The 15,728-nt window shown below is 36.0% G+C and overlaps 1 protein-coding gene across 3 annotated transcripts in view; it reads right to left on the bottom strand.

Annotated features, from left to right (window-relative positions):
- The window catches only part of CPNE8 (copine 8), a 360,644-nt gene that overhangs the window by 261,893 nt on the left and 83,023 nt on the right, over nucleotides 1-15,728 (bottom strand). For 2 of the 3 annotated variants that reach the window (XM_025455580.3, XM_025455581.3), the window contains exon 6: nucleotides 12,256-12,332. In XM_025455580.3, the coding sequence (XP_025311365.1) occupies nucleotides 12,256-12,332 (77 nt within the window). Of the gene's footprint in view, nucleotides 1-3,376; nucleotides 3,500-12,255; nucleotides 12,333-15,728 lie in introns of those variants that run through there. The other variant, XM_035707441.2, reaches the window with a different exon arrangement.

Below are 15,728 nucleotides of genomic sequence, written 5' to 3'. Positions count from 1 at the left end.
CTGATAGAGTGTTAAATAACAAATATAGCAACTACCATAATTTGTGGTATTATTTTCTCTGAGAGTCAAAAGGTAAAGCTGTAAAAGGCTGGGAATGAGGAGAAGAAAGGTTATGTGACAGAGGACCTGAAGGAAGCATTTATATCCTTTGAAAAAGCTCCTAAGGAGAAAGGAGAATTGTACCTCAAAAGTCACAGAGTATTGAAGGCTGAAGCCAGGCTGGAGATCAGGAGTCAGCGGTGTCAGCAGACCATTTGGTTCTGTACTGACACTGAGGTGCTCAGGGCTCAGGGGTGTAGATGCAGGAAGGGAAAATAGCTGGGGTTGATGACATAAGATACCACGTGTTTCTTGTTAAACAAAGAAAAATCAAAGCCACATAAATAGCTCAATAATTGAAAACTTTAACACTAATGTTCAAATAGAAAGAAACATACTTTTAGCTTATCAGCTTTCTTTTGAAATCTGATTACAGGAGAAAATTACGTCATTTCCAAAGGCAAAAACAAAACATCCATGCAGGTAGTTCTTCAAAACTAATAATTCATTTAATTTAAATCTCATGCATTTATCTTTCCATGCAATATGCTTTGTCTCTAAAATACAAACAAGGTGTCATTTTTAAGATTTTACTATACAGTAACCACAAAAACATACTACTTTACTTTTACTGTTAAAATATGTCAAATGCCAGAAAACTGCAACTACAACTTTTGTTTAAAATCTTAAAGACTGTGCTCAAGAAATCCATCTGCTACCCTATAATTTGTTAACATTATAATTAAATTAAATATGATCTCGTTTTATAGTCAGAATATAAATGTTGACATTAAAACAAAAGCAAGACAGTTATCATGATACATAATCATAATGAGTACACAATTATTTGATAAATAGTTTTTTAATAATAAAAACAGAGTAAACTACTTATAATCTCTGGAGACTAGGATTTTTTTTAAGGTTTTTATTTTATTTATTCGTGAGAGACACAGAGAGAGAGAGAGGCTAAGATTTTTTTTTAAGGTTTTTATTTTATTTATTCATGAGAGACACAGAGAGAGAGAGAGGCAGAGACACAGGAAGAGGGAGAAGCAGGCTCCATGCAAGGAACCCGACATCAGACTCGATCCCGGGACTCCAGGATCACGCCATGGGCTGAAGGCTGCGCTAAACTGCTAAGTCACCGGGGCTGCCCTAAGATTTTCTTTAAAAGTAATTATAGGGGCCCCTGGGTGTCTTAGTCAATTAAGTGTCTGCCTTTAGCTCAGGTCACGATGCCAGGATCCTGGGACCAATCCCCGCATTGGACTCCCTGTTCTACTAAGAGCCTGCTTCTCCCTCTACCTCTGCTGGCAGCTGCCCCTGCTTGTGCTCTCCCTCTCTGTGTCAAATAAATAAATAAATAAACAAACAAACAAATAAATAAATAAATTTAAAATAGTAATTATTGGCAAAACTGATCTGAACCTAGCCCTCAAATACCACATCAAATAAAATTTTTAAACAATTACTTTACTTGGGCTGTGATAAACTAGATCTATCCATCTATCTCCAGAAATATTAGAAATATTAGGTTGCTAGTATTACTGAAGACACACTCTGCATCCGTAATGTAGTAAAATACAGATGTACAACACTATTATAATATAAAAATTCTGTTCCAAGTCCTGAAGTGCAAAGCCATAATGTGCAGGAGAGACAGTGTACTTAACAAAAAAGAAAGAAAAAAACATATAAATGTGACTATTATTCTGGAAAATTCAGTTCAATAAACATTTACTGAATCTTACTATTTACAAGTCCCAATAACAGGTCTCTACAATACACAGGATATAATGGTTTCTTTTTAAGTCTTTTCACAATTGTTAAAAGAAGAAAAGATGGAGGAAAAGCATTCAGCATCTTGATTGAATTTTGGGAGGCTGTTCTGGTACTTTGCTTCAACATGCTGTGGAAACCACATATGTCATGGTGAACAGAAGAATTAATGAGAACAGAACAAGAACATCAACTGTGTATTCCTTTGATTATTTTTTAAGTGGACCTGCTTAAGACAGAACAATAGGGAACTTAAACAAAAATAGTATGAAAGGAAGAGGGTAAGAAACTTTACTAAATGTTGGAAGAAGCTAACAATTCAGTTAGCTAGAAGTGGTATATTTACACTAAAAAAACTGAATACATTCATTCAAATGACTAGAAATATATGTTGGAATCTAGATGTATTTGAAAATGTCAGTTTACTAAATTGTCCTTTATGTTTTGAGTCTTTCATCAGAGTTAAATCGGGAAAAAGTTGAGATTCAGTTGCTCTATCTACATGATTATTGGGAGAGTCTAATCAATACTGGTATCAAAGTAGGCAGTGAGTTGTAAAGATTACTGAGATTTTTCACTTACTATAATTTATTCTCAGAGCGGCCTGTACTGCAAGGTTCTGTATTGCAAGAATGGCACCATAGCCCAATCAAGGCTAATTATTCACAAAATTTTTTTAAGATATTATTTATTCATTCATGAGAGACAGACAGAGAGAGAGGCAAAGACATAGGCAGAGAGAGAACAGGCTCTCTGCAGGAGCCTGATGTGGGACTCGACCCCAGATCCTGGGATCACGCCCTGAGTCAAAGGCAGACAGACACTCAACCCGAGCCACCCAGGCATCCCATTCGCAAAGGTTTTTAAAATAAAGACATAATTAACAATATGTTTAATCTCTCCTCCCTGAACTTTGGAAGAGTAGAAAGCAGCAGAAAGCTCATTGTTTTTAGAAATGGAAGCATGAAAGAAAGAAAGAAAGAAAGGAAGGAAGGAAGGAAGGAAGGAAGGAAGGAAGGAAGGAAGGAAGGAAGGAAAAAGAGAGAAAGAGAGAAAGAGAGAAAGAAAGAAATGGAAGCATGTCATCCTGAATTAGCAAATGGAAGAAATAACCAGGAAGGGTAAGTATCTGGTGCTCTTAACTTGGCAACACACTATGAATTCAGAATGATGATTTTCTAGATCAGGAAAATAAATCTCATCTGTTTATTTACCTCTTTCAAAAACTAGATATGGATTTAAATTCCTTCCAACAGCCTTCCTATATAGATTGTGTTGGCTCTAGAAAATTTAATGCTACCCCTGGAGAAGAGTGCTATCATTCTGGTTGACCACAGAGAGAATGGGGGCAGTACTCCTAGAATGGAGACTGGTTAGCCCTGCCAGGGCTATTGTTTTCCTCTTAGCATTCATAGGAAACTGAAGAATTAACCACATACCCTACAGAAGCCCAGTGTAGTCCCAAAGAAGATAAGTCTTCATGACCCAAGATGAAAGCAAGATAAACAGAAACTTTTTTTTGATATAAGCTCTATTTACCTCAGGAAAAAAATTTTACCTTGGACTGTGCTTGCATTAAGAGTTGTGTGGGTAAGAGATAGTGCCAAGGAACTTCATACTTGAAACGACCTAGGTCAAAATAGGTCAAGCTCTTGAAAGCTCTTCTTATCATCCAGAGATGTTCTTGACTTTTAAGTAAATAGTTTTTTATTACTAAAATGAAATAAAATTTAAAAAATTAAATTTTCTTCAAAGCCAAATAAATATATTCATTTGTGAAGGCAATATAATGCTCTAGTTAAGCACATTTGAAGCTTGGTTTCTCCAGAATCTTTGTCTCAGTTCCTTTCTTTGATGAATGGAGATAATTAGAATACTTATCTACTTCATAATGGTGCTATAAGGATTAAAGAAGTCATTAGGTGTAAAGCAGGTATTATAGTGACTGACACATGATAAGAATTCAATCAAGTCAACCACTGGTATTATTTTTTTAAAAATTCACTTATCCCTCTCAATTGCTTTGAAGAAAAGAAACAATTGTGTATATGTACAGGAACATAGACAATGTCCAAATGTTTGTTCCAAACACTCATCTCATCAGTGGGTTAGAGCTCAGACCAAGATGCTTATGCCAAGATTGGCCCATAAAGGCCTTTCTTCACCTAATGGTTTGCCTAACTACAGAACTAATATTCCTAGCCTACATCTTGAGTCCCAGAATCAGCAAATTATGCCATACCTAAGAGGGGAGAAAAAAGAAAGGAACAATGAATTTCATTGTAGAGGAACCTATAATTTCTCTGAAAGATTTTATTCAACATAATTTCCAAACATTGTCTATACAAAATAACCCATTAGAAAATTATCTGATACTAAATTAAACTAGGAATGTTTATTCAACAAAGGTGGATACTATTTAATTTAGAAGCCATCTTCCAAAATAACACAGCTCATATCTTATCATTTCTTTCCTTCAGTTAAGATTTTTCCATTAGTTTTCAATCCAACTCAATGAGGTTAGAAAAATATAAATTAAAAAAGTGTTGCAAATGTCTATACTCGCAAATGGAAATAGAATGACCCACTTCTTCCTAAAACATTGTTAACTTATGGAAAGCCCAGAAATGGATGATGTTCCCCTTGTCAGAAAATGATACATCCATTCATTCAGTTACTTGTACAAGAGATCTGAAGGTCTTCCTTGAAATCCTTTTTAATCAAGACTATCAGCCTTGATTAATCCTTGTGAAATGAATCTTAAAAACATATTTTAATCAGCTTACTCCTCTTCATTTTCGTAGTCCAAACTACCATCTTCTCTGAACCAGATTATTTCAACAGCAATTAATTTACTAATCTTTCTGTTAACTACCCACAATTATTCTGCACACAGAAGTGAAAGAACCTCTCTGAACAAAAACCATGCTTTTTCTCACTGTGTTTGTGATAAAATTCAAATACTAAAAATACCTATATATTCTGGTCCAAGCCTGTACTCTAATTTTCAAAGGGCTTATATCAATATGTAATTATATTTATTTGTGTGACTCTTCATTTAATGAAAAGATGATTAACTCCATGAGGACAGGAACAATTCTGTGTTTTCATAATTGTATGCTTAGTCCCTAATAGTTCTGGCCCATTATGAATTCTCAGTAAAGATTATTGAATAAATGAATTAAAAGAAGAAGAAAAAAGAATCCTTAAAACCTCTACGATACTGAAGTTCTGTCTGATAGAAAAGTAAGCAAATCCAGGCAATAAATATAGCCTATATAGGAAGCACTAACATAAAATGATTTGCCTTTTTTCTTTCTTAAATTTCGATGCCCGAAAGTTACTTGTATATAATAAGCTTCATAAGAACAGGAAAATATAACATCCAAATCAGAACAACACATCAACCATTCTGGGGCTTGCCTCTGATGATGATATTCAGGACTATTTTGAGAAAAATGTTATTTATCTTACCTATATCTCTCCTGACTGGCCATATCCTTTGCAAGCCTATCTATTCAGATTAGTTCTTTATTTATATGCTTTTACCTATAACTACTGGAATTTCTGCAGAGACCAGAGAAGTGTGGGCGCTTGCAGCTATACACAGTCTGCTCTTTTAGGTTAAACAATTTTATCTCTGCAGATTTTTCCAGAGCATGAGCTCAGATCGACAAATGAATGTAAGAAAGTGGGCCAGTTGAACATTTACTAAAGTTTCCGTTATATAGAAGACTCATAATCTTGTGCAAGATATGTAAGGAAATGTCCTAAAACTGCCTCTACTTTTGGTCTTTAGAGAACACACAATTTTTCATATAGACTCCCAGAGGTTGGTAAGTGCTTTACACCAGATCCATGAAGCACCCAACATCTCTCTAAGGTGTGATCAGTTGTTCAATTTTTAATGTGTTAGAAGTGTATAAAAATTACTATGTATACACTTCAATGGAATCTTTGCAACTGAAGAAAAATAATCTTTAATTGATACTGTACTCTAGATGACATTTTGTAATTACAAATGAGTGTGGGCAAAGCTCTACAAATTCAAGACATTTCCAGTGAAATAACACCATCTTATAAAACCCAAACTAATAAAAAGCAGAAATTTAACTCCCTCACAGTCTGATTTTTCAGCTCTATACTGAGAATAGACAAAATAATTTTTAATATTTATATTTGGTTGCATTTAACAAATGTAATTAAGTTTGGTTCAAAATTGTCCTTTATCTAATCTTGCTGAATTCCTAGCTAAATGCCTCTCTAAGGAAAATAAATAAAGACAAAAAGACAGAAAGACAGGAAGGAAGAAAGGAATGAAGAGAGAAAGAGAGGGGTGGGAGAGACTGTTCAGTGATTTCATTTAAAAAGTCTTTCCTAAAAGACGCTGGCTATATTTAACACCAAAAACAACATTAATAATAACCACAATTTGGGTGTTTATTAAATTCTGGTGTCCTCCATGACAAAATTATTATATAAAGTATTTCTATTTCTTAAAACTCTCTTAAAAAGTATATTATTCATATGTTTCAGATGAGGAACCTGGAGCTCAGGAATTTAAAGCAATTTGCTCATATTTTATACCCAACAAATTATGATCCTAAATTTGACTGCCCTCAAAGCCCATGTATTGTCAACTCTGTTACAGTGGCTATTTATTTATCTCTAGGTTACGTTGTTCATATTAAAAATGTAACCCCCAGATATAAAAGTATAACACGGATATACAAATTCTGTAATGTTATCTAGAGAATTAGCAGCAGAGATGGTACTAAAAACATCATATTCTGATTCTCAGTCCAGTGTTCTTTCCAACAAAATAAATCAGGGAATATAACAGTATCACTCTAAGTAGCACTCTGATCTTTAATAAAGTGAAGATGACTTTGAAGGTCAAAATTGCCCACAAAGTTGACTATATTTTCATATACAAAATGTTGCACAATAAAGACGTGCTCTGCTTAATGGCAAGTTTACGTTTCTCACCTTCATGACTAATCATTTGCCTATTCTTCCTCTTCCAGTTCCTTCTCTCACTGATTGATCTACATGCACCCACAGCCACAGCATAGCTTTCAGAATCAGGCCACATTTGAATCAGATCTTTAAGGCTCTGCCCCAAGTCCCCCACAAGTCTTCTTCTTCTGCCTTATTCTGCAGCTTCCTGTCTGCTCTGTTCCTCTCCCCATATTTCTCTTGTTGAACTTCAGCACCCAGTACGCTGTGTCCTTGAACCCTGTGTCAGAGCTGGGATCACGGTGTCCCTCAATCAACTAACTGCAAGCTGGTCTTCCATTTATCACCTGCTCTGAGTCCCTGTCTCTGTACTCTTTTCCCCTGGGTCCCTCCCTTCATCCTCTTCCCACTACTGATTGCCTAGCTCACAAGCTGCTATAGCCACCTTACAAAGAACATAATCTTTTCCCTTAGCCCAAACAGTTGCCAGTTCAGTTACCCATGGAGTTCCCCCTCCTCTCTAAGGAGTAAGAATCTTCCTTCTAATCACAACCAGTCCCTGCCTCCTCACTCCATCCTTTTATATGGAACCAATCATGCCTGGATGAGCGAAACAGGAACAAACAGGTCTATTACTTGATGAACATAATAAATGCTTTCCTCCCAGAGGGGAGAATGGCAATCTTTCTTAAACTGGTGCTGATTCCAGCATTTTGGAAGGCTTTGCTGAATCCATCACTAAGCTCCCTAAAGATAGAAGAAGTAAGATTCTCTGACAGCATCACGCAGAAAATTGGATACAATCTCCCAGCATGAGAAAACACACTGCTGAGTGGGTATAATGGTAAATAATAATGGGACGATCTAAAGAGAGGAGTCGATGAGTCATAGGAAGACACAGTAAATGTTGCAGACAAATTAAGTAGCACAAGACTCATTTTAGGAGGGTTCAGGGAAAAGACCAAAATGTTGGATGGAATTAAGATATGAAAAATGTGTTTGCTCAAAACCGGAATCCAAATTTGTTCAGAACTTGAATTCAATAGAACAGACTGTTGGAAATTGTGAAAACGTTAAGCTGCTATTAAAAAGTAAATTAAAAATTCTTGAACATCAATTCCAAAAAAATTCACCTAAGTTCCTACAAATCATTAAAGATAAATTTTATTCTCATAATAAAATAAAATCTGTTTTTAAAGTGACAATAACTGAAACACAGAAAACAAAAAGACTTGATTTTAAATCCAAATTCTGTATTTAATTGAGCATGAGCCTATGTACTAGAAATCTGTTTTTCCTTTGTTAATAAATACAACTTAGTTTTCAAGGGCTTGGTTAGTAATAAACAATTTAAAGCTCTAGTATATCTGATTTGAATCTCCAAATTTTATAGTTACCGTCATTTTTAAAATTCCTCCTCTGAGGAGATATAACTCAATTGCAATCAAAAAGCTAAAAAAAATTATTCTTAATACCTTAACAGAAAATAATCTAAATTAGATCCTTTAAAGGGAAGAAAACAATGGAATCTTTTGAATAACTTAAAATTTTTAAAATTATTTATTTTTTGTATTCATGAGAGACAGAGAGAGAGAGAGGCAGAGACATAGGCAGAGGGAGATGCAGGCTCCATGCAGGGAGCCTGATGTGGGACTCGATCCTGGGATCATGCCCTGGGCCCAAGGCAGGCACTAAACCACTGAGCCAACCAAGCATCCCTGAATAACTTAAAATTTAAATGAAAAACTAACTGGAAAATAAATCTCTAATCTAAAACAAATTGGTAAATAAGCCCTAAATCACTTAGATAATGCTATTTAAGATAAATAACATCTGGGACACAGGGAGATTGTTTAAATTCAGGATGAGTTAATTTTGTTAACTGAAGATGGATTATCTGCCTCAGGAGGTGTCCTATGCTCTAATTCCAAAGCCTATACCCATCCAGATAGGAAAAACCCTCCAACTCCTTAACAAATGATTGGCTAAAGTAATGGCTGCAAGAGGAGAGAATACAAATTCTATTTCTATCTCCAGCCATGAGGAACCAACCATGCAGAACAGTGCGATGTTTAGTGACCATCTTACAATGTTATCTTTAACTAGATAGCTAAGCCCAGAGCAGTTTCACTCGGTGGGGCAGGAGGCAGCAGAGGGGACTGTGAGGAACAGATGTAAGAGCTACATGTTAAATACATATTATTTGCCAACATGAAGTTCATTTTTTCTGCCATGATTTCATGTATTCCACTCTACTTATATATTATATGATAAAACATGATATCTTCCCTTAGAAGTCATGTTTATCATCAAGTTTCCTGTGAGAAAACACTTCCCTGATCTTGTATCATCTCTGACATTCTCCCTGGCTCTATCCTTTCTTCCAAAACCTTTCTCTCATCCCTTCCAACCTTCCCATCTCTCCCCGACCACTTGTCCATTAGATTGGCTTGAAAAATCAAGCACGTAGAAAAAAATATCAGTGAATAGAGGCGAGCAGGGGTGGAGTGTGAAACCTGAGAGCATCCATCTAGTAGACCAGCTGATTTGAAGGCCTACTTCCACGTTGTGGGCAGATAAAACTTCTATGCAAACATTTCATTCTTTTCTTCAACCAAACTACACTTTTAAACAAAAAAAATAAATGATTTTCATTGCTTTTCATTTGAGGTTGAAGTAAGGGAATAAAATGCCATTTGAAGAAGATGAATCTTCTCTCAGAGCACTTCAACTTCCAAGAGCCCAAGACGGCATGCTCAGCCCAGTAGACCCTGTCCTTCCATCTACATGCTCTCCTTTCTCTATACACATGACTTTCTCATAGCTAGTGTTTTTAATAAAAGATAATATTTTCTCAAACAAGATGGTGGGTTACAATAAAAATGCATTTTTCGGGGATCCCTGGGTGGCTCAGCAGTTTAGGACCTGCTTTCGGCCCAGGGCATGATACTGGAGTCCCGGAATTGAGTCCCATATTGGGCTCCCTGCGTGGAGCCTGCTTCTCCCTCTGCCTGTGTCTCTGCCTCTCTCTCTCTGTGTGTCTCTCATTAATAAATAAATAAAATCTTTTTAAAAAATGCATTTTTCTCCCATTGTTCACCTGGGATGGAGTAACTGCTCAGGTAAGAGCACAGGAGTATATTACTGAATGCTTTAATTAATAAATCAAAAATATTACTCCCCCAGCAAGCCAATTATATTTACTTTTACTCTCCTATTTTTGATTAGTCTCTCCTATTTGATTTCCCTCTCTCACCTCTTTCTGTTTTCTCTTTATCTCAAGTATCTAACTGGGTTTCCCTCGTGTAATAGGCCACCACACTGCCATTCTTACAGTTTTATGTTTTGCTTCTTTCTTTTGTCGCCAATCTCTTTGCTACACTCAAGCTCTATATTTCATTGCCCATTTAATATTAATACATGCCTGCCTAGTTAAATTTACTTTAAAAAAAATTCTTTTTGAACTCTCACTGCTCAAACAATAAGTCCACCTTTTAACCCTTTTCTTAATATTTACTTACCTGAAAAGACTTCCCAGTAGAGTCAAAGGTTGAATAAAACATTAGTTACATATACTTTAAAAATTGAATGAATTCTACCTTTGTCAATAAGAGAGAGATAATATCAACACTTCCAATAAAATTGCCTATATTACCAAAGACCCTATAGATGAAGCAAAGTGAGTAGTTAGAACAGCTTCCTGTTGCCTACACAGATTTCTAAGGCTTTGTCTCATTTATGCTATCCCATCCTCAGCAGGAATGAGGAAAAACATAATGGGCATTTCATCTTTCCTGATTATGTGAGATGATAATAAATCAACTGCCAGCAAATATTCCCAATATCTGCATAATTATTACTCTAGACATCTCCACCCATTGCCTGAATGTGTTTTTGTTGGTCTAGTGAGAATTACTGAATCAGCTGAACAAGAACCACATCTCACACTATATCTACCACACCTTCCAACCAGTATAATATCAACTTTTTAATATGTTTCAAGACTAACATAAGAATAATTTTCTACTGGAAAATATCTTATATAACTTAAGAGTTTTCTGGAAGTAGAGCTCTAATTTCCCATTATGGAGAAAAAAACACCAGATCAAAATAACCAGTAAAATGACCGATTTAAAAGTATGAGAGCAAGTTCCATAAAAATCTCTATTCTGTTGATGTGAAATAAAAATTCTATATTTTAACTGCTTTCGTTTTCGCTCAAAGAATATTCAGGGCATCAATATTCAAAGTATTGTATGTACGACTGATATGTTTTAGCAAAAAGGTTGAGTTAGTGATCTCCCAAGAATTTTCATGGCCCTAAATCAGTACTCAACAATGTAGAAAATATTTGCATTTGCCTTACAGATTACTTATCACTGACATATTAAAGTGAGCATAAACATATTTGAATCATATGCTTATATATCCTACAAAAATATGAAAATAAATTATATGTGAAAGAAGTGTTGAAAAGGCATTGATATGCAAAAGTCTTCGAATTGGCACTCAGTAATAATTTTCTAAGAAAATCAAATTAAATAAAAGAAGTAAAAATTCATAGATTTCTTATTAGTGTAACAACACAGTCAGTATGAAGTTCAATTCTATAGCGATAATGTGAGAATGATGCCTTGGACATTTCAAGTATTTGGATATCAAAGGTGAATAGATTTGAAGAGTTTTGACACATTTATTTTATGAATTTGAGATTCTTAAAAGACTGTTGAAGATATTCACTTCAAAATTCCCCAAGCCTTTTGATATTGTAGTTAGCTCTACAATCTTCTCAGTATTCTCTCTAGATCATTTGATTTTTATGAACAGTTCATTGAATCCAAATAATTGAGATTGGGTATGGGGAAGAAGAAGGAAGACAGTGAGGGGGAAGATTTAGGGAAAAAATATCTAAAGTCAGTTTTCTATCTCATTCAGAACTGGAGAAAATAGGATCACGCTACGCAAATGATCTGAAAATGGAACAGGAGCCCAGTGATTGAAAGTGAAGTAAGAATACAAAATTCTGAGATACTACCTTCTCTTAACATTTATAGACTTCGTTTTTTTACAAACCAATATTGTAGTAAAAATCATTATTAAAATCCCAATCACTAAAAATGCATATAATTAAGCATATGGTATAAAGAATGGTGCTATATATAGCCCCTGGCCCAAAGTAGGAAAGTCTCTTTTCAAAATGTTTCTTAAATCTAAGAATTAATGCTTATAACCAAAAAGGAAAACAATACATTTCCTTTTTAAAATCTCATTTCATTTTGCGAACATTTTACAGCATGGCATATGTCAGCTGAAATAGAAATGATTCTTTACAAACATGTCAAAACTCTTTGTTAGAAAAAAACTTCAATAAGATTTTTAAAACCACTTTGGTCTACAACCATGTATTCATCAACTCCAAACTACCAAAATGAAAACTGAAGAGTTAACATTTCATTGTCTGGATTAAAAAATACTTACACTATTGGCTTTTCCAGGCGACTTCCCTGAGAACCAACAATCTCCCCCAATGTACAAAACACTTGTCCCAGAAAGTCCTAAAATAGATAAGAGGATTAAAGCTCATAAGTTCTCAAACTGTCTTTACACTACATATTTTGTACAACATATTTGCATTGGTTTCATTGCTGAAATACTCTAACCTCTAATAGTAAGTAAAATAAGCTCAATATGCATTAATTTTAGCATGTGATTTTCCTGCAAGTTTGCAAAACCCTTTGTCCTTTTATCACAGCAGGCTTGTTTTTGCAAGTAAGCAAGGCATTCTTTTCTCTTTTTGAAAATACAACAAAAATGGGGGAAAGTCCCAGGATTTGATTTCACAATTGGCTTGATTTTGGATATTTTTGAACCTAGTAAACTTTGGGCTGAGGCAATCTGTGCAAGCACAGAGCAGTGGTGGTTAACAAATAGCAGCACTACCTACAGAAAGGTTGTGAGATGTGGCTACAGGTGGGGCCCCAAGCCACACTACCAGGTGTCTGTGTATTCCACTACTGCCACTGATTACCAGGGATAGGGCAATTAATTAAGTTCTCCAGTTTCCTCATTGCTAACATGCTAACTCCTCAGAGTTGTTTTAAGGATGAAGGAGTTACCATATGAGTTAATATTTGCATATACTGACCACCTAAAAATAGGTAAAGTATTATTAGATTATAAAGTTCATTAATGTCCAATTAGATGAATCTTATTTGAGTACAACTGTATACTTATTTCCAAGACCCAGGATAACCTTGCAAAATGTAAAGTCTGTTATTAATCTTCATTTCACATATAAAGAAACTCCTAATCATATAGGAGGTTGACCTTTTCATGTTGTAAAGCAGTCAGTAAGCAGCACGGTCAAGACTAACCCAGATGCTCTGATTCTAGAATAATATGCTGACTAAGAATTTAAACATTGTAAATACAATGCAATTTCACATGCCCAGAAAATCAGAGCTTCGACATCTTTGGATATGTGAATCAAGAAAATACGGAAGTAGTTCAGAGTAGTTCAGAGACAGACACACACTCCAGGTTAGCTTGTATATTATTTCAATCCCCTAAAAGAGAAGGTGGAAGATCTCCCTAAATTAAACAGTGAACTGGTCCAGGAGAAGCCCTAAGAAGGATGGACAGGAATGAAGGCAAACAAAATATTGTTTAAAGTTTTTAATAAGTAAAATGTTTCAATGTCTAACAAGTCACAAAGTAAAAACTATGTCTTCCATTTAAAAAAAAAATTAAGGAGGAGTGTTCTAACTCTCATGAAGGAAAAAGTCCACACTGCAGACTAGGATAGTCAGGGTAACATTTCCCAAAGGAAGTAAGCCTTGAGAGTCAAGTAGGAATCTGATCAGAGGAGAGAAGAGAGTTGGACATTCTTTGGCTAGGATGCAATGGGAAGTTACTCAGACCCCAGGACTGAAAGACAGAAGAAGGGAAGAGGGGTAAAGGACAAAATGAAAGATATGAGAAGGGAAGAGGGGTAAAGGACAAAAGCAAGGAAGGAATGTGTTTTGTTTAGCAAAAACCAGTCATTCCCACCAAGGAGGCCACTTTGAGCAATGGAATGTAGAAAGGGCTTGCAGAGACCACCAGGCTTAACAGATGGGCCCATCAGAGGACCCCCCCCCCTAAAAATATCCATAAGCCCTAACTGACCAATGGGCTACTTACAACAGGCACAGCTGCCAAAAAAGGGAGAATTTCACACCTCATCATACCTCCTCATCTTCCACCTTTAAAAACAGCTCCTTCCCACTGCCTCCTGGCAGACAGCCTCTCCTCTTGATCAAGCCGCTGCTCCCTTGCAGTGTTTTCAATAAACTTCTACCTCCTTTGTTCTGCCTCAGGTCCATTCTTTCACCTCCAGTGCCCCATTGCTACCAGCTTCCACCTGAAAATAGGCCCACATTTGGGGGCCCCAATCCAATCAAGAGACACACCATTTAGACACATCGGCTAGGAGTTTCATCTGTTAGCCCCTTAGTAGGTGTTTCTTTCACCTTACATGAGCCAGTCTGAGCCAGTTTAGGCCATTTTGGAGCTGAGGACCTGAGCCCCCCTAAGTTTTCCTATAGTTACCTTCAACGCATTATAAAACTCAGATCTCTTCCTACAGGTGGGATTTTCTGCCAGTTTTTGAAAATAGATTCATGTACTAGCATGTTGACATGCTAGACATGTTCAATTGAACCAAAGTGCCTAAATAATAGAATATCTATAACTCCTTAATGTGTATGTAATGCATATGCAAGTTCCCTGCCCCCCACAACACACTGAATAAAGGGTTCCTATACTCACGCCAGGGGGAGACAGGGCTTTGACAGCTGCCTCCATCTTCTCACTTGTAAAAAGTAATAGAAATTTCTTTGCTTTCAACACTTTCTTGGGTTGTGTTCAATTTAATGAATGCCAAGGAGTGAAGCCCTGGAGTTCATTTACAATTGCAGTTAAAAAAGCAGAATTGGCTACCCCGAAATAGGCCTCCTTGGCAGAAGGATTATATTTTGAAGAAGCAGCAGACACAGCAGAAGCCCTGAAAACCAGATTAGAAGTTACCCTTTTGTAGGAGACATTTACATTTAAAAGAAATTTGCATTTATGTCTCCCTCACTGTACTAAGAAGTGGGGGGGTGGGGGTCACTAAACCTCTAGGAACTCATCTGAGCAGAGAAGGCAGAGACTTAAATCTGCATAAATCATGCCCTCTCTAATATGCTTTGCCTGAAAACCTCCCATAACTGGTTTCCCACCCACCAACATCTTTTGTCTTTAGGTAGAGATGGTATAAGATTTGGACCAAAAAAGAAAAAAAAAAAAAAAAAGATTTGGACCATTTCAGGGAATTACTCAGCTGTTCCTGGCATTTTACAAGAAGTATACTATGTTATTAAACTTTCATTTGTTTTTCTCCTGTTAATCTGTCTTTTTCATTACAGAGGGTTGTCAGCCAAGAATCTTGACGGGTAGAGGGAGAATTATTTTTCCTCCCTGACATAGTTCTAAAGAATAGATCAGGCAAGAATGTAATCAGAAAAGAACTGGCATCAAGTAAAGGGCAGAATTGAAGATGAAGACCCAGGAGGGTGAAAGGTCCAGTTAGCTGGGCAAAAACAAATAAACAAAAAAGTTGCCTTTCGCTAATCAGAAGCAACTGGAAGCCTGTTAGTAATTCAAGGATACCATTAGAATAGTGCATTCACTAATAGTGAAAGGATAGGACTTTAGGTAAGGAAAAGAATAGGGACCCTACCCAGGTTCCAAGGGTATTTCACGTACTTCAGATGCTGAGACAGAACAAAGACAGAGATCAGGAAAATTTAGACCCTTCCTACTCCAGTTACTAAGGTTAAAATGTTTTTCTAATAATTACATTGTTAAGCACAGAAAATAAAAATAACCACAAAAACTAATCCGGCTTCAAAGGAAAAGTTCACTATGAA

The sequence above is a fragment of the Canis lupus genome, chromosome 27 (assembly GCF_003254725.2).
Source record: "Canis lupus dingo isolate Sandy chromosome 27, ASM325472v2, whole genome shotgun sequence".
Lineage (NCBI taxonomy): Eukaryota > Metazoa > Chordata > Mammalia > Carnivora > Canidae > Canis > Canis lupus.
Note: the sequence above shows the minus strand (reverse complement) of the source record. Positions and strands in the feature narration are given on the sequence as shown.